The sequence below is a fragment of the Coturnix japonica genome, chromosome 1, assembly GCF_001577835.2.
Source record: "Coturnix japonica isolate 7356 chromosome 1, Coturnix japonica 2.1, whole genome shotgun sequence".
Lineage (NCBI taxonomy): Eukaryota > Metazoa > Chordata > Aves > Galliformes > Phasianidae > Coturnix > Coturnix japonica.
In genome coordinates, this window is record NC_029516.1 from 78,501,373 (window position 1) to 78,525,371 (window position 23,999).

The following is a 23,999-nucleotide window of genomic DNA, read 5'->3' on the forward strand; positions in this document are numbered from 1 at the left end:
ACCAGGGCTCACCTTTCAAGTTTATCAAGGTTCCTCTGAATGGCATCCCTTCCTTCTGCTGTATCAATGCACTGCAGTGAGAAGTGCTATAGATTTTGAAGAAAATTTGAAACAGAAACCAATTTATTTGCTAGTCCTGTTAGCCACTACTCATTCCTGAGAAAACACTGCCAGGAAGGAACATAGAAATACTGTCAAAGCAGCTAGACATGTCTACACATTTATTTGCAGTGTGTCCCAACAGAGTTCAGTGACACTTGGCTTAGAAAAGCATATTGACACAGCACATTTTTCCAAGGGAAAAAAAAAAGCAACAATCGTTATTTGTATACCATGCCTTTTAGTGTGGATTCTCTAATGCAAACTCCAAGGGTTCATCATCACTTATTTTCTGGGGCCATGAGCCTTACAAAAAGTATAACCTTACTTTGTTGAGCAGCACGTAATTTTGGCCCTCCAATCCATCATCTGAAATCAAAATTAAACCATCATTTATCAGTTTAATTAGTAACATGCTTGACATTTCCTACTTGATCTATTTATTTATTTATTTTAGGAGTAGTTTCTGGCAGAAAGTGAGGAAAAAATACCATTCAGCTGCCTCTTTCTTGTGACCAAGAGACTGAAATAGTAATGAATTAATGTCTGCAAACTTATTTTGACACTCAAAGTTCTTAATCCATTACACTTAAGTAGAAATTCATAGTTAACGAGAAACACTCAACTCAGCAGTTTTAACACTTATTTTCTGACCATTTTAAGCAATAACCATGTTTTATGCAAAGAGGAAGCCAAACTGTGTGTTTTACTAATTTACCTCACTTAAACAGAATACTTAGGACACATAGCAATTTGTTTTTTATTCACCTAGTCTTCACAGAGACCAGAACAACCACAAGTAAAAGCCGTACACATTATGTCATAAAAATATGTACAGTTTAGAAGCAGGCTAAAATAGATGCAATTCATATGACTCGTATAATTGCAACTGAATGCACAAGGTTATACTTAGTCATGAGTTGAGCAGATACAATAAAATATCTATGACACAAAGGAAGATAAGAAACTCAGGTGTCTTGAGACCTAGCCATTACAAATTAGATACAAATAAAATCACTAATGCTACAGAAGAGGATATATATGAAATAAACTCTGTTAGTTCTACCAAAACACATATATTAATGAAGTAATTCTGACAACTGCTAAAAGACATTCATGTCATACTTGAACTAAGGACAGGAAAGTGTTCAGCCATGCAAGAACTCAAGTTCAAGTCCAGATTTTTCACATGAAATTACACCTTAGAAGAAATTTCCTAAATAGTTATACTATAAGCAATATATGAAATTCTGTTTGAGCAGAAAGTGGCAATTCTGACAACAGTTAACAGTGTATCAGATAAGACTGTTAAAAAAAGTGCAGAATCTTTTTAAAGAATATAAAAAGCGATGCAGGCTTATGAAAGTATTATCTAGTATTTAAAAAATAGTTCTGAATCCATGTATTTCATTTTAGCAAACTTTCCCAAAATGATTCTACTAAAAATTAATAATAGAAATCACTCCAATTCAGTGATCTGCTTGCTCAAATTAATCTCCTCAAAATTAGAAACACATCCACACATTTATTTTTCAGGAAGTATTTGCATTAATATGCTGGCAAATACAGCTTTCAGTATAATGCATTCTAATTAAATAATCCATTTTATTTCTATTCTTGTGCCTTAGGCATCAGGAAGCAGCTCTGCACAAATAATAGGTGGTATTCAGAAGAGCGAAAATTAACAAGATTAAATGATGAAAGTGCTTACCCTATGAAGAATACTTTCCTGATAGCCAATAGCAGAATAAACTAACAAAAAGGCTGAGTGACTCCCATTTTGCTATCTATCCATTTGGGAAGGTTAGTCACCAACAACAGTAACATCCAGGTGCTAGTACAGATAAATAATAGTTCTACCAAGCTCATCAGAAGATCTGTTTGCTGTACAGTAGCTCAGTGGTTTCAAAAAGAACTTCCATAATTCTATCTTTTATTCTCAATCGATATTGAACTACTTCAGTTTTTAGGTGGCTCTTCTTTAGCCAGATAGTATATTAGCTTCGTGTTTAAAACTTTTTAAATATACATTAATTCATATTTATTTTCTATTAAAACCTTTATGACAGAGCCCTATAAACTAAGGTTCACTGCTTCTGTGCTTAACTTGCCACCACTCAGACTGTGAATCATTGCAATCATAGCAGAATGTCTGTTCAGTTCTTCCTTCTGCAATTTTACAAGCGCTTCTTTTTCTTCCAAGCGTACTTCCAATTGGGATTTTTGAACTTCCAGAGAAGATGCCTGCAGAAACAGCCAAGATGTTACTATTCACTCCATCATTAACTGAAAAAACATACACAGTGAAAGCTAAGTAGTCTGGTGATGAGTTAAGGGAGCAATCAAAAGAACTGATTTTAAAATTACAACCTTGTTTCAGAAATACTTTCTTCAGGTGTACATTTGGTATACGAGGAAGTTTTACAGCAACTGATGCACACCAAAACATTGTATACCAATGGGATGCACTAAACCCCACATTATCATTGTCCCATTTAAGTAACAGAAATGTTCACGGTTCATCCATCCATGTTTCATTGCAGTCCACACACTGATAAATATTTACCAAGATGGGAAGTATGTGCTATCCACTACATAGCATTGTCCTAGGGAGCGAGAATACCATTAATGCTTTGAAAGACTGCATACTTCATGATTTCTAATTAGTTTTCATGTACCTTGAGAGTGTATTGGATACACATTGGAGTATTAATGATAAGCAAGAACATACAAGCTGTGTTGAGGTTTTGGAGATTTTTTAAAGAAACAAACAAGGAAAAAAAAAATCCACACATTATCTTGTTAACTTTGTAGTACAGCCAAACTGGTCTTTATTTCTGCTTTGAGAGAAGGTATTCTTTAGAATTTCAAAGATGAAGAAAATCAGAAGTGTTTAGGTACATTCATATGTAGTATCTTAATGCAGATCATAAGAAAGGGGAAGGAAAAAAAAACAGTAACATCTACTGTGAAGTCTGAGTTAGTTAAGTAGAAACTAAAAAGGAATGTGCTGTGCTTACTTATTTAATATTGTGCCACAGGTTTCTTTTCTTTCCAAATACTACGTACTCGCAGACTATGCTTCACACAGCCCTTATACTCTGACTTTGCTCTTAAATTCAAGCTCAGCTTTTCCAAACTCAAAAGGTACATAATAAAAAGCTAATTCTTCTTCACCATAGGGTCAGTTCTAGTTTTATTTAGTTATTTCGACACTGAAATAATGATTATTCAACTCGATCAGTTATATAGATACTTAAAATTCCAGTTTCTAGAGTGTTGGCGGAAATAATTCCTTACCTTGATACTCAGCTCCTTCCTTGCTTGTTCTGTTTTGCTCAGTTCCTTTCTAAGAACATCAACAGTTTCTTCCATATTGTTTTTTTCTTTATGGAGAGCTTTCAGTTTCTCTTCCTGAACTTTTATTTTCTGTTGCAAGCCTTACAAAAACCAACATGTTAAAAGATCGGTTGTCCATCTTAAAAGAATACTGTATTGCCTCAGAAACAAGTATACTCATGTATTTTTAATACTGAACATAGCTGCTAATAAGTGCATTACTGAGTAGTGCCACCTAATGCTGAGTTTTAGCAGTTACTTTCTGGTACCTGCTGAAGAGTTAAGTTGAACTCTTGTAATTTGCAATTCCCACGGAAAATAAGTCAAACGGACATGCTGCGAAGAGATCCTCAAAGCCCAAATCATGCTGTGTATGGATTTAGTGAAATCAATATATGCTCTTCTCTATTTAAGAAACTATAGATATATCTGTCACATCAACTGCTAAATTACACATCACTGGCTACCTTTTAGATTTACAAGTTACTAAGAAAAACATTGATGCTTTTCTACAGCACGTAACATCTTTTTAATAAAGCTTTGTAGATCTAGTGATCTTTTGGTTAAATGACTTACTCGCTATTTTGCTTTCTCTATCATGTAGCTGTTGCTGTAGGTTGTTTCTTTGTTCTTCAGATTCTACCAACTGTGCAGCAGTCCTAATAGTGAAGAGAGAAATTTTTAATTCCCAAAGAAAAATATATCACCATTCCTTTGCTCTAAGAAGCTAGAATTATTTTCGTATCATTTGTAACTCTTGTCACAAGATTAAAATTCAGATCAGCAAAACAATGAATATGCAGGGTGTGAGCACAGACATTTTCTTTTTTCCCTGCCATGAAGATTATTTGTCTCCCTTAATAAAAAAATAACATGGAAACTACTGAAAATGTTTTTATTTTTCCTACAGCCTAGACACCAGAAACTGGCTCTTGATTACAGCCACAATGCATTCATGGCAGAAATGAAATCACCTTTCAACCTGATTCAGAATTCACTGCCATTAACAACTGACGACATGGGCTTTTAGCTCTTAGTATGCTCCTGAATCGCTAATGCCATTACTAAAACCTGTTTCAGGTAAGTGTTACCATCTACATAAACATATCTGTGCATAAAGGTTTTCTGATACCATTCTGAACATTTCCAGACAGTTGTGCAACATGCAGCAAAATAAAATGAGTTTCATAAGACCTCGCTGTAGCTCAAATATGGGCTTACTGCACTCTTTACTAGTTAGAATAATATTTAGAATCTCACAAAATATATAGGCACTGTCATCCACCAGTGTTACAGCTGTAACACAAGCACTTCAAATTCCATTGAGTTAATTTATTGTCTCCAGTGCTAGCTAGCATAACTTCTAAGGCATATTCCATCTCCCATTTGCCCCACTTAGATGACACCTATTGTCATTCTTGCTGAACTGTTTATTCACTTACTATGTACCAGTTTCTTATCTGCAGCCTCCGGCAAAAAAAGGGGAGAAGAATAGCCCATTCTGTTTTATGTAACTATTCAAGAATATTTATACAGCAACTGCTAACCCATTTGCCTTAAAAAAAGGGAGAGCCTTCTCAGAATACCTCCTCAATCCAGCTGCATATTGCTCTCATGAAAGTAAGTGCCCACATTTATTCACAAGCAAGCAAATGCATCTGAATTCACAGTTTTCTATTCTAATCAGAATTCAAGGCAGCAGTCAGAGCAGTCTCAGTCACTAACAAGGCAAGAGGCTGGAAGGATAACATGAACTTTCAAAGTGAAACTAGCAATAGCACTTTATCTCTGAAGTGAATATAGGGTCTGACTGTAGGCATATTTAAAAAATGTGTTCTGCAAAATTACATATCAAACAAGTTATGTGTGCCCCGGTGGCGCAGTGGTTAAAGACGCCGCCTTGCAACACTGGGGCCCGGAGTTCGAATCCCCCCTGTGGCGCAAGTGGTAGAAGTGCCGCTCTGCTACACAGGAGGCTCGAATCCCGGGGGCTGGACTCGATGATCTCTAAGGTCCCTTCCAACCCGCACGAAACTATGAAACTATGAAGTTCTCAAATAAGAGCCCTATTTATTTCGTTATGTGGGTGAAAGATACACCAGGTCTCTATCTTAAGCCATCAGAAAGGAAAAAAGTTATCATTTGTTCTCAAGAAGAAGTAGCGCTAGCTTTATAGTTGAAGTACCAAGGATGTAATGTTGATCATCACTATTTCTAGTGTAATTTTAAAGTGTATTAATTTATTAGGTTCTCTGTTTCTCTTTCTTTTTCCCCCCATTCACTTTTTCCTTCAGAAAACAGCATCACAGAATTGTAGAGGTTGGAAGGGACCTCTAGAGATTATTGATCCAACCCTCCTGTTAAAACTGGCTGCCTACAGAGGGTCACACAGGTTGGTGGCTCCTGAACCTCTCCAGAGAAATAGACAAACATAACATATAAACACTTCTGCTGCTATCTGACCATGTCACAGAGAAATCTTGTAAGATAAAAAGGAATATATGAAAATCTTGGCTCACAACATTTAAGAATTCAGCAATTACCAAGACACTCTCCCCTTCTCCCAACAAGAACCTTGTTTTCATTTGTCTTTTAAATTCCTACTGTTGCTGTAGTCTGTGGGGATTCCCTCCTGCTCCAAACCAGCACAAGAGAAAAGATAAAATCATAAAAGTCACTAATACAGATTCTCATGTAATTTACACATAGAAAACAACTCTAAAGGATAACTTCTTCTAGCTACACTTAGAATCACAGAATGGTTTAGGTCGGAAAGGACCTTTAAAATTATCTAGTTCAAACCCCCTGCTACAGGCAGGGACACCTCCTGCTAGACCAGGTTGCTCAAAGTCCCACCCAGCCCGGCCTTGAATCCACAACCTGGCTGGTCAACCTGTTCCAGTGTCTCACTGCTCTCACAAGTTTGTCAGGCATGACTTACCCTTAGTGAAACTGTGTTGGTTAACAACAATCATATTGTTTTTATTTTCCATGGGCCTTAGTAGGGCCTTCAGGCAGATCTACTCCATGATCTTGCCAGGCACAGAGGTGAGCCTGACCAGCCTGTAGTTCCCTGGATATTATTTCTTTCCCTTTGCAAAAATAGGGGTTATTTTTCCCCTTTTCCAGTCAGTGGGAATTTCACCAGACTGCCATGACCATTCAAATACGATGGATAATAGACCTCTCATATGCTACTTGAAGCACAGATAACTGACAAATTGAATGCTCAAGTGCTATTTCATTTTACTATTTTTCTTTAATTTGCTTAGAGACTGAATCTAACTTACCTGTCATTCTGCTGCTTCAGTGATTCATTTAGTTTCTTCATTGCTTCAATTTCTTTATTTAGGGAATTGCATGTAATCTGTAGATCTTTAAGTTGTCTTTCAGTTGTTTCATACCTACAAATAAATTAGAGGCCTATGGTTGAAGATAAGTGCTTTTGAAGAGCTTTTAGTTTAATAGCCTGTCAAAAAATACTTGAATTCTTCTGTTCAGTCATTCCTCAAGTTAAAAACAAGACATATTTTTTAAAAGTACATACTTGGGGAAAAAAAACAGAACAATCTTCATTAATTAGTAATGATCTTCCCTCCTTCCTCCAGTATAAAACTCTTCAGGAATAACAAAAAAACCCCACACAACTACAAAAAACCCCCACAGATCTATTTAAATGTTCAAAACATACAAAACGATATAAACTTTTTGTAGTCACCTTTTAAGAGATCCTCTGAGACACTTTATGAGCACCAGTTTTACGGTGCTCAAGTTTCTAGTTCTAGAACTTGAAAATACTGAAGATGGTGTAAAGTTTATTAATAAAAGTTTGAGGCAGATCTCACACTTGAAGCAAATCACTTTACTACTTTCTGAAAGGAAAACTCTCTCCTCCCATGTCAGCTTTCTGGTTATGTTTAAGGAACAGCACTTAAAGTCTGCAGATTGAGAAAGCAAGGTTTTACTTCATAAATACAATGTAAAAATCACTAAGCTTTTTTATTCCTACTTGGGAAATTTACAGCTTTTAGATAACAGATTAAAATACGCTTTATTCCATGCAATTGCTCATAGAGTATACAATTACGTACAACTCAAGCAGAAAAGGAGGAACTTCCACAGTGACTATACTAGATGTATGCATCTTGTCCATTATGGATTTTCCTGAATAAACATTTTTCCTCCCTCAATTGCTATTACTGGCAGATGCATGACTTCAAAATTTCTAATATAACTCCTGCACCCACCTTTAAGCAAGCAAACTGGTCTCAATTTTACCAGCTTCTTTGCCTTGCTGACACCTAGTGATGAAAACAACTCATGCAAGTTGAGATGCCAAAGTTCTTTCGAGCCTTTATTCTTCCTAAACATGTTATTTCTCCATAAGAAATTTCTACCCTTACGTACTTCTTATGTTTCCCACGCCTTGTGCGTTTTTTAGCCTACAACCCTAAGGAAATAATGCTCATAAATAATTTAGGACACACACAGTACATCTTTCCTCCATACATCACTTGATTCCAGTCAGGCTTACTATAGAAGCAATCAAAGATGAAAAGTCCTACCTTACACAGACTCATTTTGTTGTCTGTTTCTCTGGACAATTTATAGCACGTCATCAAAACAGCATATAAGGTAAAGGAAAAAGCCAAGAACATGGTGTAAAACCATTAGAAATTAAGCACTGATGGTTTGTTTTAGAAAGCAATACTCAAAATTCTTGTCATTTCCCGAATCAGATCTTTAACATCTACCACTTCAGATCTCACCCAATTTAACCAGGACCTTCATCATTCTAGCTGAACATTTCAAATTTCCTTTCAGATCCTGAGCTTCTTACCTCTGAAGAAGATCAATTGATGATTTTTTCAGCATTTCATGTTCCTCCGCAACTGTTTGTAATTTCCTGTTGTGTTGAAAGAGCTGTTCAATATCAGTCTGCGCCTTTTCAGATTCTACCTGCTGAGCTTTCAGCAAAACATTAAGTTCTTCATTTTTTCGTTCTGCATCCTTTAGCATTGCAGCAAGAGTTCGGGCCTTTCAGTGGAAAACATCCCCCAAAAGAAAAAGAAATTAGAAACATTTCTGTCTTATAAGTCGTGTCTCAATAGGCATATTTAAAGTCATACATCTAACACTAAAATGCCATGTTAAGAAAACAACTTCTCTCTCCTCATATTAAATACAACTTCATCCATTCATTCCAAATTCCTTCAGCTCCTTCTATATCCAGTGCTAGAGGTGAAGCAAGAAAGGAAGTAAAATCTGATATAGTTTGGATATGGCTTCACTAAACTGCAACCCAAATTATCAAATCTGTATTTGAATAACAGACATGAACCTTCAAAACATACCTCAAATAAAGCTTGCATCACTGCTGTATGCATTTGAGAGTTCATCTTCGTATGAAATGACAACTAATTAAAAGGCACAAGCAGTAGAGTTTCCACACGTGCAAATACAGTCAAAGCTACCCAGACAGTTGTTACTTTGCCCCAAACCACTGGGGAAATGGTTTAAAGTTGAAGGAGGGTTGGATGCTGGGGGAAGTTCTTTACCAAGAGAGTGGTAAGGTGCTGGAACAGGCTGCCCAGAGAGGTTGTGGATGCCCCATCCCTGGAGGTGTTCAAGGCCAGGTTGGACAGGGCCCTGGGCAGCCTGGTTTAGTATTAGATATGGAGGTTGGCAGCCCTGCCTACTGCAGGGGTGTTGGAGCTTGATGATGCTTGAGGTCCCTTCTAATTCAGGCCATTCTACGATTCTGTGATACCAGAATTTGAGAAAGAGATCCCACTCACCTCAGATTCTGCCTGGGCCCTTTGACAACGGTACTGGGCCATCAGCCTGTCAGCCTGAGCCAAAGCCAGAGCCTTTGCTTCCAAAAGATCTTGCAGCCGAGTTTCTTTTGACTGTACAAAGGAAAAATGTTATTAATTAACATAATCTGAAACTACCAACAGCATCGTATCTATACACATTAGGTTGTACTCACTGCTAACGATGAAAGCTTCTGCTCATAGATATCCATTATGTCAGAAATCCTCATGTCAGTGATTGGTTCCTTAACCTGTGGAAATGTTTTGCAATTACTGCTGCTGTAAATCTGCATTTACTTGGAAAAATAACGTGTCTTAAAAGCTTAGTTTTGTGAACTTTAATCTGTCCATTAGAGTTTTTTAATTTAATATTAATTTCTGACTATTTAATTACGTTCACTTGACTCTTGCAGAAAGTCTGTAAATAAACTTATTAGGGTGAATAATCATCTTCAGAGGCAGGGGCCTATCAAGTCAAATCAGTCATACACCATGTAAAGATAATATAACCACTCTAACTTTGTTCCCATTACTCTATTCTTCGCTAGAGAATTAGCAAACCCCTCATAGAACATTTGCTTCAATGTCAACAACAAAAAATGCAAAGATGAAAACACTGTTTACAATATACAGCCTTCTCAGCATGTAGACCATCAGAAAAGGCTGAGGTGAATAGTTCTGGAAGAATACTTAACCAAAACAGAAATTTTTAGCTGAATCCATCAAATTACTAGAGGAGTACTTCACAACTATTGTTCAAGAAGTCAGTGTTCATTAGAATATGCCTGAGTCAATTAAGAATATAACTGGGTAACTCAAGGTTATTATTATTTTTTAACTTAGACAGTACTATAACAGTGCTAATTTTGAGGCGTTCACGTGCTCTATCCTGTGAACAAGTGCAAGCTATCTCTCTGTTCATACAATGAACACCTATTAAAAATGCACCCTCTCTGCACCATTTTGGCATATTAACAGTTGCTCCCACATAGCTCCAGTTTTCAGCTAATTTTATTGCTCTGTAGTTTCTTTTCCTACTCGCAAAGTTGAAGTAACATGTAAAAGCATATAGGACTGACTACAAGAAGAGCTTCCGTAAGATCCCTTTATTTTCTCTCTACAATAATACTATTGAAAGTGATTAATATGTTTTTATACATATTTGAGCCTTGTGGAACATGTTAAGATGAAGTATCAGGTATTTTAAGTGATTACATAAATTGATTTTTAACTAATGCACTATTAAAGGAAAACTCTACTGCTTAGAAGGCCTAAGAAAAGATTCACTAAACACCATTGTTTTCTCTACCTCAAAAATTACAAGTGCTGCATGAACTGTCACGATAATGTAAGCTGCTGCCATTAGGTACTGTGACTGTGTTGATTTCCATTAATGTATCAAAGCCAAGCACTTGGGAAGGGAACTCCCTGTACACATCTGTACAGTGCTGTGTAGTGACAATAACGCAAAGACGGTACAAGAGAGGTGGTGATAAGTATCCAAAGGTTATTTAAAGAAAAGACTCACCCAATAGGGGCCTTCAATCTGCTGGAAAATGCTGAAGCAATCTCCACCGAGGAGCAATCTCAAAGAGATACTGCTTCAGTGGTGGTCAGCCCTTAAATGAGGTCTAGAGGAGGTGGAGTCAAGCTCCACCCCTTCCAGGAGCACAGCTCAATTACTCTCACCTGTGCTCCCACAGCTGACCCGAAACTTGCCTCAGCTGATTAATCAGAGGTTCAGGCTGTGATTACCAATTTCCCATACAAAGTTCCAGCAGCTTCAGCTGCTTGCAACTAAATCTGACACCTACTTCCACCCAGCATCTAGGAAAAGGTGGGAAACCCAGCCAGAGAAGGGAATTCCTATAGGGAGCCCAACTTAGGATATTGTACAAAGAAACATCACTGACCTCTGGCTCAGGAGCTCAGTAAAAAAACTCTAAAAAAGGTAGGAAGATAAATTGAGCTCAACTGATACACACGCTGTAGCCTAATACTCTGATTTTAAAAAGTCAAATATTGAGCAAAGATAACATAAAATAATACTAACCTCTAGTCCAGAATGAAGTTTTTGTATTAATTCCTGAATACTTGAAGTTGTGGATTCATCACCATTAACACAAGATAAAGAACTTCTCACTGTAACATTGCTGATCAAGGGTGACTGCAGCTGAATTCTTTTTGATGCACGTTCTTTTCCCTGTTGTCTGTAAGCATTATTTGCAGCAATGCTTTCACCAAGCCTGTGAAAACATAAGTGATATTAAAAATAATCTGCCAAAGGACTGAAGATGAGAAATACTTCACAGCACAATTAACTTATCTTTCATTGAAAAGACAGTCTACAGGAATAGTTACATTTGCATTATCACACAAAGTTGAGAAAGGTTAATTCTGAGGGACAGAAGTCACTATTATATTGTCAAGGATCCAATGTTAATTGTGTACCAGTCAGTACTATCTCCTCCAGCCTCTAAAACCACTACTGTCTTTTACCTGTAGATTAGAAGGAAACGACAATTTTTTTTGAAGTTTCTGCCTCATATAAACTGAAAGTAATATGTCAAGAAATTTGAGCATCACTAAGGTCACAAAACATGAAATCTTATCAGATTATTCTGATAATCTTATCAGTTCTGATAATTCTGATATTCTGATAATCTTATCAGATTCAGGCTGCCCAGGGAGGTGGTGGAGTCTCCTTCTCTGGAGATATTTAAGTCCCGCCTAGATGCCTACCTGTGTGATGTGGTGTAGGGAACCTGCTTTGGCAGGGGGGTTGGACTCGATGATCTCTAGAGGTCCCTTCCAACCCCTACAATTCTGTGATTCTGTGATTATCACAAAAACAAACTTACACAATAGCAGGAAAATCTGGTAAGGGTGCAGCCTCAAACAATATTCTAAGTCCCACTTGGACCTGTTCTCTGTAGTCTGATGTTAAAGCAAACGTCAAAGGTGTAATCAAGCGTTGATCCTAAACAAGAAACCACTTTGGTCAGAACAATACATAACAGTCAAAAACAACAACAAAAAAAACCAACCTCAGAATTCTCAACACCAAGGCCTATGAGAACAGATGAAGATGCTCTATATTTCAGAATACTAAGGTTAATGAAACAATTAAAAAAAAAAAAAACAACAACAAAAAACCCCCCCACATTTTGGAGTGTTTAGAAATATGTTTTCTTCAGTTCACATGACCAGTAAAGAGACTACATAATTCCTTCAAGTTTTCATCTGCTTGATTTTCATCATAAAGGGTCACAAGCTGAAGTTTTATGAGGATTTCCTGATAACTGTGAAATGCTCATTGCTAAACAATTTCCATTCTTCAAATAAAAACCTCTCCCAAACAGTATGAAATGCTTGACTACCCAGATTATTTTCTACCTACAGAGCAAGCATCTTGACCAACAGTAACCGAACACTTGACTGTGCAGTCACAGAGTAGGTGGATATGTTTAACGCTAAATAACCTCAGAAGCTATTCAATTACATAGCTGTGGAAACTTTTACTTATCCCTCACTTAGTACCCTCAAACCGCAATCCTAATGTGGCCTTAGAAGGATAATTCTTACCAGGCTATTGAAATATTTCACATGCATTACTGAAATAAGAGTTGTAATAGCAAATTAGCCGTGTTTTAGAAGAATTAACATGAAACAATCTTTAAGAACTGTAGCTTTTCCCTAAAATTTTTAGTTTGTCAGAGATAAGCATGCATTCAGAGCTAGATGGGCTACAGTTCCATAGTACTTTCCTTCACAGATACCCTTTATAAGACACTTTATTAGACACTCATACCTGTAGGATTTTGTAGAAACTGACTTCCATACCAGGTACATCCTGCTTCAGTCTGCTCATAAGTTCAAGCGTTTTCAAAATAATATCAGCAGCAAGTTTGCTTTTAATATACAAAAGCAAAGTGGGGAAAAAAAAAACAGAGAAATCTGTCAGATCACCACTGATGAATAAATTAAGGCAAAGCAAATAAGTACCATCATAAATAAACTATCTCTAGCAAGGCATGAGTGCTAATACCATGAGAGATCGTTCAGTTCCTTGTATGGTCTACTGAGATTTTCCAGCATAGCGTGGATAGCAGTGAAGGCTAAAGCACTTTGACCTTGAAAGTGAAGAGGTTTTAATTACAGGTCAATTTTATTTTATTGGGCATATAACTATTAGTTTTATTGACATTTAAATCAGTGACACTGAACTGAAGGGATGTGTTTTCTGTTGTATGTTGTTATTTTTCCCCCACTGCAACCACATCCCTCTCCTCTTTCCCCAGCATTGATGATGGATGACATCATTTCTGATAAGCAACAACACAGATAAAGTTCTGGATGAGATTTAAAAAATCACTGTACCACATAAATGGAAATCCAACCTACACACAAAGCAATACCAGAATGTTTAAGCTAGGTTTATTCATTGAACTGACTAGCATGTTACATCTTATTGGTATAAAAATACTAAATTTGATTTTAAAACAGTACTGAATTATTTGCATTTAAACAGTAATTTCAACTGTGGTATACTTACTATTGGAACAATATAGCAACTCTCACACAAGTCTAAGTAAATTAAATTTTAGATAAATCTTTGTGCTCACCACATTTTAGAGTCCACTACCTTTGTCCCAAAACCAGCATCGATCCCACTATAGGTAAACTGGTGTTCAATTAGAGACACACATTTGTTGGCAGTCAGTAGCTTTGAGGTGTGCATTTTCAGTACATCATCTCTACAAAGCAGTAGGCTGAGTTAAGAATAAAACTTGATCTATGCTAGGTATTGGCACCGTAAGGCATTATTTTAATAATAAAAGAGAAGCTAGCATACCAAAACATGATATACTCCAAAAATGCTTTTGAAGCCCAACTGCATAAACCACTTAGTCATGCTTAACACACAAGCCAAGTGTTCAACTGCTCTGTTGAGCTAAATCAAGTATGCACTTGGAAACAGACAGCCAAGGAAACTACAATAATATGAACTGCATAAGGAATGTGAACAAGAGGGATTGAACAATCAGTACCTAAAGAAAGGACTAGCTTTAAGGGAGAGCCAATCAAGAGACTTCTTCACAGAATTCAGCTGAGATGCCAGACTACATCCCGCAGTTATGTTCTTCTTATTTCATGACACCAAATTCAAAAAAGCAACACAGAAGCAGAAGGTGGCATGTTTCTCAAGAAATTCATAGCTGGATGCTAGAAGTTGACATGATGCATTTGCTTATTCACCAAACACCACACCAAATGTGGTGCAAATCCTGTCACAGACAGGAGGTTAAAGTGAAAAAGGAAAACTGCTCTTACATTCTAATGAAAGAAACAGGGAGTATAAAATGGAACAACTTCACATTATTTTTCCTCTTGCTCCACTGATCAAAACCGTCACCATATTTGGCTGGACACTGCAATGGACTTAGCTAGACCAAAATATTACACCAATTAAGAAGGCCACCCAAATGCCTCTTGTAGAAAACACTTATGTTTTTCATCTGTAAAGTGCTTCTATTCTGTTGAACAAGCACACCTTATTTGGAATCCCTGAACCACAGAATAAATTCACAGCAATTATAAAGCTACTAAAGGTCCTTCAATATGACAGTCCTAAGTAAGATCAGTACAGTTATTGCCATTAACAGCTGTTAGAGTGAGCTGAGATGGATGTTTCTTCTAATGCCTTAGAACAGATCATAGTGGAGAAGTAATAAATTAACTGACAATAGGCACATAAAAAAAGGATATCTGTGAGGATGTTAATTGCCTTGACCATTCTTTCACACTTTTTCTTCACTAACAGCTCTTCCACAGTCTGTTCTGGCATCTGAAGATGATCAAGAAGAACAGGCAGCAAAAGATCCACAAAGTGTTCAGCTGAGGCACTGTTCCCGCTACTAATGACATCCTGTAATAAACAAATTTTATGTCAATATTTAGAACTACAGAATAAGGAAGACAAGCCTACTCTACTTCTTGCATTCAGCTTGTATTCAAGCTTTCCCAGGGCAATTCAGGTTTAAGACATATGATCAGTAACATACTGGAGAAGCAAGTATAACAAATAACACTGAAAAAGCAGAAACACACTTCTATAAGTCCTTGAAAACAAGTATTAAATAGTTTTGTGTCTGCTTCACGAACGGCCAACATAATTTTCAGAAAAAAGATATATTTATAATACAGTCTTCAAAATACATTTTTAATGTGTTTAAAAACAGATGTTTGACAAATTATGGAATTTTAAAAATGTTTCTGGTATATTTTTTACATCCTACTTTTCAGGTAAAACACTAATAAAAGTTTAAAAATCAATCAAAGCAAAAATACAGCACCTCAGAAGTACTTTAAACTCAATCATTAGCATTCGTACCTCAAAAACCTCTTTGAATAGCTGCAGTGCTAGAACTGAACAGTCTTCAGAGCCTTCCAATGGTTGGTTTGACAAATGCACCAATGAAACAGATGGTTCAAAAGTCTTTGAGCGAGTCACAAATCTGGTATTTCCAGAGACTGGCAAGACAGATGGTTCCAGTATTGCCTGTCGCAGGGTATGACGCAGTTCTACCACAGAACAGAAGGCAAGCAGCAGTTCTAAGATCTGTATGAAGTGAATGAAAGAGTTCAAATACTTTTAAACCAATTACTCATACAGAAATTGCAACTCCATAGCACAAATCTAAAGGGATATCTAAGTTATAAACAATTGCTCTTGACATTTTAAAATTCTGTGAAGGATATTTTTCTTTCTTTAAAGTCAAGTCAGCAGCAGAAACACAGTCCATTAGGCCACTGATCAAAAATAAAAAAGAAAAAGGACCAACTGCTCTCTAATAACCTATCAGCTGCAGAAATGCTATTCTGAGATACGGAAAGATAGCCATGAGATGAAGATGAAAGACCCCTCGAAAGCTCCAAGCTCTGTGTCAACTCATTTCTAAATTATAACCAACAGACAACAACAACAACAAAAAAAACCACACACATGGAAACATTAGCTTTCATCATTTACCATGAAGCAAAATGCTTTCATTAGAAAAGTTTAAGATTGTTTAGTCAACATAGATCTTTGAAACATTTTCCGGGCAAGTCCTATTTTAGCATTTAGCACCACGTAGCTGATATTTCAATTACGTAGGGTGGCAGTGAGACAAAGTTGAATGCAGCAGTGAACTGCTTAACCCAACGTGGCATCAAATTGTTCAAATACTGTGGAAGAATGTATTTCTAAGTTTTTAGAACTACCAGGAAACAAACACCAAGCAAAAATTCAAACATATTGTCTTTTGAAAAATTAGACCTAAGCTGATAAACACTGTATGGTCAATAAAGAGTCTTTATATCAGTTTACTTCATTATCAGCCCTCACACACAAGGCATCTACTTATGGCTACAGATGTGGAACTATATTATGAGTTGCATCCTCTTGCTCTTCTGATGAAGAAGTACCTTAGATGATGAATCTGGATCCTTTCCATGAAGGAGATCTAATACCTGACCAAGGCATGAGGTGAAGTGCTCATATCTACAGCACACATGGAAGGAAAGATGGAAAAAAATAGTTTAGAATTTGGTATCAATCTCTAACAGCATTCAAGTAATGAATACCTGTGTCCAGTTTCCTTTTTACCCCCCAACGCTTCAAATAGAGTAATACTTCTGATGGTGTAATTTCAGTGCCATATGAGGTAAATTTTAAAAATATTTTCAGAATTAGAACAAGTATTTTTACTGCTAGAGATCTGGACTGAAGTTTAGCAACTAAGTTCTATTAGTTGAATGTGCAGAACCAGTAGACAAGCATTTTGCATAACTCCGTGGTGACCTGCAGGAAAGTTATTATAACTTTGACAACACTACTGCACTTCAAAATACTGCAGGACTACAAAAAAATACCATGATAGCTATTTCATCAGATTGTCTGACCACCAATACTGAGAATTACTGAACACAATCATTAAGCATTTCTTAAGCAGCAATTACAGAACAGGTTTTGATGTATGGTTCTGTGTAAAACAGGTAACACAAGAATCCTTTAGCTTCAGATACAGCAGTTAATCATGTAGTAACACTCAAGAAGCAGCTGTGAATTTTAATGAAGCCGTACCTGGTAAGATAATCTGCAACTTTGGGGTTTTTCAGGAGATCCATAAGTAGATCAACAGAATATTTTCTTGTTAGAGTACCATCTCCATTTACAACAATATTGAATATTAACTGAAAAGTCTGATGGATATTCCGTGCATGAAAGAGCTGAAAGGAAAAATAAAATTACACATGCAAACGTGTTTTGCTTGCTCAGGTCTCTTGCACATTAAAATTAGCTACAATTATTTTGTGAGTGTGGTCAATAGATTTATTGACAACTTGAAAATAAAAGTGATTTCAAAATATCACTTACTTTTTCTCCTACTTCTTCATTTAAAGTAAGGCTTGATAATATTGAAAGTGCAAATACAACCATAGTCAAACTGCTGTGAGCCAGGAAACTTATTAAGGCACGATAGAAACTCTTCACGTTATTCTAAAATGCAGAGAAGCACAGGTATTACAAATTTTATTTTGTTCTGTAAGAGCACCAAACTTACATATTGCAAATATGTATAAACAAGAGATACAAATAATGAATAATAATAACACAATTCCTTTTTTTCCTCTGCAATTCTTCCAAGGTAAGTAGTACAACATTTGCCATCATGCAGATGAATTTATATTCCTCCACTGAGGAAATAAGCTGTTTGCACTGATGGATGAACAGACAGACTGTGTAGATCAGATATGGATGTGTACTCGAAGATTCAAAGGTCCTGACCTGACATCAAGATCAGTGGTATTTTATGGATTTATCTTTTGAAGAAGCAAATCTCTTTACAGGCCAAAGTTACTGCAGCTTGGAAAAATATATATATATACTACAACGTTTAATTCTTCTAAGGAACAGATATTCAAACTTCAGGTTCACCTTTCACTTGTAGAGAACAGCAGCAGTAACTGAATGCATAATACAAGCCTGTGCAACAACACAGCAACAAGAGAAAACACACAGCTTTCAGTTCTGCTGATTTTTTTCCTTAACATGAGAGAAATATCCACTATCGTTTGACAAAACACTGTACAACAAGGACAGGATTATTACTGCTGCTGCAAAAAAAAAGCTCAAGTAAGTAACTCACTCTTACCCCTACGTCAGAGAGAAACAAAACACTTACCAAAGATTTTATCTGAGTTTGAATAGGTAAGTTGTGACGACAGAGATTTGCCAGAAGTCCTAAACACGGTATTGTTAGCTCATCTTCTGTAGATTGACTTAATAGAGAAAACCAGAGGTTTAAACAAAGATGTTTTCATTTATAGCAGATGCCTTTAATAGTCATTAGACTTGTGCACAATTTGTATTATTCTAGAGAAAACATGCTTACAGTGACAGGGATGATTTTTTTTCCTGGCATTTGTCTTTGTTAGCTCCCCTCCCTGGGGGTGGGCTAAGAAGCCTATTAATATTCAGACACCTACAGTAGCACAGCCACCACATTAATAACCTTTAACAACATGTTTTTCAGAAACATCTCTGGTAACTTCAGAGCAAAAATATCACAGCACCCTCTGCAGACCACGTTAGTGCAATAGGCTCATGGGCTTCAGAAAGGTTAGAAACCTAGCCAGGTATTTCCCATGAGCAAAGATAAGTGAACACAAACTTACACGTGATGCATTAGAAATGAAATCAGCTCATCGATGTTGGCACCAGCGCAAAAGACTGGAACGTTGTAGGTCAGCCTCTGCAGCAACTGAATACTCTGAGGAAATAAAAAGCTATTCACATGCCTTTCCTACAGCATCTCACTGAAGAATGTTAAGTACATAAGGTATTTTCTTGCAGCTGAAGCTGAATAGAGAGATAAAGCACGACAAATTGATTCATTTTCCAGTTGTGATGTTAACATCACAATTAGGCAAGCTGCTGTAAGCACATTGAGTAACATCCTACCACACTGATCTCCACGTACTTAGTAAAAGACCAAACATATTAGCAAGGTTTTATTTTGGCAGAGAGTCAACTTTAGCCCATCCAATTCTCCCCTTTTTCCTCATCAGTCAATTGTCCATTCCGCCAGTGAAAGACCTAGAAGTTTCACCAAAATCCAAAGTATTCTATAGTCTCTAGCAGGAAGTACGTTTATAGTAAAACAGGTGTGTTGTACCATAAGGACTGACAACAGATTTAATGATCTGCGTTGGCGTTGTGATAGGAATGCCACTTGCAACACCAGAGGCCCGGGTTCGAATCCCCCCTGTGGCGCAAGTGGTAGAAGTGTCACACTGCTACACAGGAGGCTCAAATCCCGGGGGTTGGACTTGATGATCTCTAAGGTCCCTTCCAACTCACACCAGACTGTGATACTGTGATAGTACTGTCTTTCATTCAGCATTCTTTTGTCATATAACTTATTTAAATGTGACACAAGTATATTCAGACATGATAAAAACCACAGCATAGCTAAGGATAGCAGCTGAAATCTCACTGTGTAGAATAGCTGACATAAGAGCTTAAGGGGCTTATAAATGGATTTACTTGGTGGCTAGAAAGTCTTCCCCCTTGACTGACAAGTCAAATGGGATTCTTAAAGCTTCTGGAACTTCTAATACTTTGAGAAGTATGCTAAACATCAGAAAAATATTCTATACTGCACTGGATGCTTGACTCATCTTCCCACCGATATTTTGTTTGCCTTACAAAGAAAAGAGATGTGACCACAAATGGCCAGCAAACACATACTGAGAACACAAAGCCACGTATGAGGAAAAAAGAAAGTCCAACTTTGTTGCTGAGCGCACAGAAATTATAGGTGCAAGTTGGTGAAATTGGACTGGGAGATGTTGCATATTCACTGAAAATAAATACAATGAAAAACAGAATGAAAAATAAGCTTCCAAGCCCTCAACTGGTAGTTTCACACAGTAGAAGCTTCTAGTTTAAAAATATTTCTCTTTTTTCTCTAAATGAATTAGAAGAGGTAAGAAGTACAAGCAATATTACAGACAGAATACACAGAACTCTGCAGTGCTAAAATCCTGTCATGCTAGATTCACACAGTAAATAAAACAACCAGCTTGTTTCAACTATTAAGCATTAGTTCCTGTTACCTGTAATAAGACTGGATCACTAAGATTAGTAGAACTTCGATGAACCACTCCTGCCAGCACATTGGTCAGACTGTAGGTGTCCCGAAGAGCTTCTCTTGTCTCATTGTCTGAAGCTAGAATTTAAGAATTATTGAAGAATAAACCACCAACCCACAATCCTCTGCAACAGCAAAACTAATTATTGTATTAGTGACTGATCTAAGCATAACCTAAAGCCTTTCATCAGTTTTCCACATATACTTCACTATTATAAATCACAGCTCCTACACACTTGAATCTCCACCTCAATTCTGAGCTCACAGTCTGTTGAAACACTAAGACTTTTCCTTGAGATGTTTGGACAATGACAAAGTTTCAACTACAAAGTTTCAACTTAATTTGAAATCTTGAGAAGCTTTAAAGCTCGAAATCAATGAACTTAGTTTCCTTCTGCATGCTAAGATAGGCAAGCAGACTAAAACTGATTGCTTGATAAGGTTATCTAGCAATAGTAATACAAAAAAAAACCTGTTCTGCTTAAACAGTCATGGAAAAGACACAGCAAACAAGGAAGAAAGATAAAACAATAGAACAATTGGAGGATAACTGATTCTTAAAGTTCTCCAAATCCAAAAGGTTGGATTACGAACCCCAACAACGTATTATTTTACAGTAATCATTTCAAAAATTTAAAAAAGAGAAGATAAACAACAAGTCATCCTAAGCAACTTGAATCTCAAAGAACCACCCACATCTACCAAGAAAGCCTAAGCTGAGAGATAAGAGAATTTTTTCCACGTACACATAACTTACATATGCAGTTATGGTGAGCACAGAGCTCCATAGATAAATGAAGAAGTCACACTTCTATGAAAGAAAATCAACCCCAACAAACAAATGAAAAGCTCTAGAATCTATTTTCAACCTGGGAGATTTGAAGCACATGGGTCTAGAGCAATTCTAATAAATACAAAACACTGTCGTTTCACAATAATGACTTCAAATCTGTTTTGAACAGTGGTTTAACACCTTATCTGATCTTGTATGCATTGTCTGGTGGGCCAGGCAAGCACTTCAAAAGCTATACATTTTTCATACTTCTGGTTTTTCCAAGAAGTTCATCACACATGCCACAGAATCAACATCTGTCTTCTCTTTCTCAGATCCAAGATTAATGTTATAGTGCAAACCTTACCCAGCTGTGATAGTAAAGTCACCAAAGACAATGTCAGAGAAGGATCTATATTCGCATCCTCAAGGAGTTCTACCAGGCAATTAAGACATTCACTTGGGAGAATCTGGTTGGAAGCAAATAATCTTGTAAGCTTCAGTCCTGAGATAACCTGGAGATAAAAGGAGAAAAAAAAACCTCAATTACTTAACTGCTACTGAGTATTCATTATACAAAGCGTATTTAATAGTACAAAGTGATATTACATAGATTTTTGCCAAATCTGACAGAATGAGAACATAACTGTCAATCTAGTACGACGCTCAGGTTTGTATTGTGTAAATTTAAACATAAAAAATAAACAAAAAACAAACTAGGTCCTACTCCTCTGTATGCATCTCTGGTACATACCTGTGGTACTCAGTTTGATTCAATAACCTGTTTTCTGAAGAACTGGACTGAAATACAAAGGTTTCATTCTGCTTGAAGATCAGTGGTAACAGATTGTGCTGTTTAGTGAGAATTCTACAATTACAATGAAAAATGGAACCTTGAGTTAAAGGAAAGCCCATTTAAGGGGATAGTAAAAGTGACAGACTTGCACAGCAACATAACTGGACTTTTGTTATATATGCATGATAGAACAATGTAATTTTTTTTCCCCCATATCCTCCCTGTACTTTTCTACAATAGATGAAGTTAATCACAGAATCACTGAGGCTGGAAAAGATTACAAATGGTAGATCCTGCTTGTTAAACCTGATTTCATTCTATGAAAAGGTGACCCGCTTAGTGGATGAGGGTAAGGCTGTTGACGTGGTCTTCCTGGACTTCAGTAAAGCCTTTGACACTGTCCCCCACAACATCCTCATGGAGAAGCTGGCTGCCAGAGTTTGGATGGGTGTTCGCTCTGCTAGGTGAAACACTGGCTGGATGGCCAGGCCCAGACAGTTGTGGTCAATGGAGTTAAATCCAGCTGGCTGTTGGTCACAAGTGGTGTCCCCAGTGCCTCAGTACTGCAGCCACTTCTATTTAACATCTTTATTAGTGATCTTGATGAGGAGATTGAATGCGCCCTCAGTAAGAATGCAGATTACACCAAGTTAGGAGGGAGTGTTGATCTGCTGGAGTGTAGAAAGGCACTACAGAGGGACCTGGATAGACTGAATCAGTGGGTCAAGGTAAACCATAAGAGTTTCAGTAGGGCCAAGTGTCAGATCCTGCATTTTGGTCACAGCAACCCCAGGCAACCCTGCAGGCTTGGGGGGGAGTGGCTGGAAAGCTGCCTGGAAGGAAGGGACCTTGACATACGGATGGACAGTCAGCTGAATATGAGCCAGCAGTGTGCCCAGGTGGCCAAGAAGGCCAGTAGCATCCTGGCTTGTATCAGGAATGGTGTGGTGAGCAGGACTAGGGAAGTCATCCTGCCCTTGTGCTCGGCTTTAGTGAGGTCCCACCCTGAATACTGTGTTTAGTTTTGGGTACCTCAATACAGAAGTGACATTGAGGTGCTGTAGCAGGTCCAAAGAAGGGCAACAAAGCTTGTGAAGAGCTTGGAGAATGTGCCATACAAGGAGCAACTGAAGGAACTGGGATTGCTTAGTCTGGGGAAAAGGAGGCTGAGGAGAAACCTTATTGCTCTCTTCAAATACATGAAAGATGATTGCAGTGAGAGTAGGGTGGGTCTCTTCTCACTGGTGACAGGACAAGGGGAAATAGCCTCAAGTTCTGCAAGGGTAAGTTCAGGCTGGATATCAGGAAAAACTTCTTTACAGAAAGGGTAGTTAAGCACTGGAATGGGCTCCCCAGGGAGGTGGTTGAGTCAGCACCTCTGAATGTGTTTAAAAACTATTTGGATGTGGTGTTCAGGGAACTGATTTAGTGGAGGGTTGTTAGAGTTCAGGAAAGATCTAAGCTGTTTCTCCCTCCTCCGCCCCGCAGGAGAGGACCCCAACAGGCGGTTTATCAGTCTCCACCCGCTGAGCCGAGGGGAAGGCCGCGGCCGAGAGGCTGAGCCGGCCGAACCCAAAGCAATTCCAGAGCACAGACCGACCGCCACGGAGCGGAGCCAGCCGCGGCCGGGCACTGAGGAGCGCCGAGAGGAGCCGCTCACACACCGACACACGAGAGAACGAACAACGCGCTCAACCCGTCTCTCCGACCAAGCCGCTCCGTTCTCACCTCCAGGTTACGCTGGACCAGAGCCACGTTGGACGGCGTCTTAGCAGCCCGGTACTGCGTGGCTGCCAGGAGCAGGGATTTCATGCAACCTGAAGCATCCATGACGCCCAGAAACGCTTCCTCAGAGGCTCGAGCAGCATATCCCGTTCGTACTTCCCGCCGCCGCCGCCATTTTGACGACACTGAACGGGAATGCCCGCCTACCCGCGGGGCACGACGGGAGCCATCTTCCTTCCGGGGGCACGGAA

The 23,999-nt window shown here is 37.9% G+C and overlaps 1 protein-coding gene across 1 annotated transcript; it reads right to left on the reverse strand.

Annotated features, from left to right (window-relative positions):
- Positions 1-527: 527 nt before the first annotated feature.
- On the reverse strand, positions 528-23,959 carry CIP2A (cellular inhibitor of PP2A). Its single transcript, XM_015877793.2, has 21 exons — positions 23,752-23,959; positions 21,595-21,742; positions 20,421-20,533; positions 18,978-19,072; positions 18,485-18,581; positions 17,677-17,799; positions 17,383-17,528; positions 16,725-16,800; positions 15,649-15,876; positions 15,024-15,183; positions 13,880-14,021; positions 13,066-13,165; positions 12,116-12,234; positions 11,308-11,500; positions 9,431-9,505; positions 9,237-9,347; positions 8,279-8,475; positions 6,729-6,842; positions 4,015-4,097; positions 3,400-3,539; positions 528-2,343 (listed from the first exon to the last, which is right to left on the reverse strand). The coding sequence occupies exons 1-21, from the start codon at positions 23,851-23,853 to the stop codon at positions 2,173-2,175; spliced, it is 2,733 nt and encodes a 910-aa protein (XP_015733279.1). The 5' UTR covers positions 23,854-23,959; the 3' UTR covers positions 528-2,172.
- Between the last annotated feature and the right edge of the window lie 40 nt (positions 23,960-23,999).

Coding starts and splice junctions, on each gene's coding strand:
- CIP2A (XM_015877793.2), bottom strand. CDS start 23,853: ATGGATGCTTCAGGTTGCATGAAATCCCTGCTCCTGGCAGCCACGCAG. Junction 21,743..23,751: donor TGGTCCAGCGTAACCTGGAG/GTGAGAACGGAG, acceptor TTTTATCTCCAG/GTTATCTCAGGACTGAAGCT. Junction 8,476..9,236: donor GGGCCCAGGCAGAATCTGAG/GTGAGTGGGATC, acceptor TTCCACTGAAAG/GCCCGAACTCTTGCTGCAAT.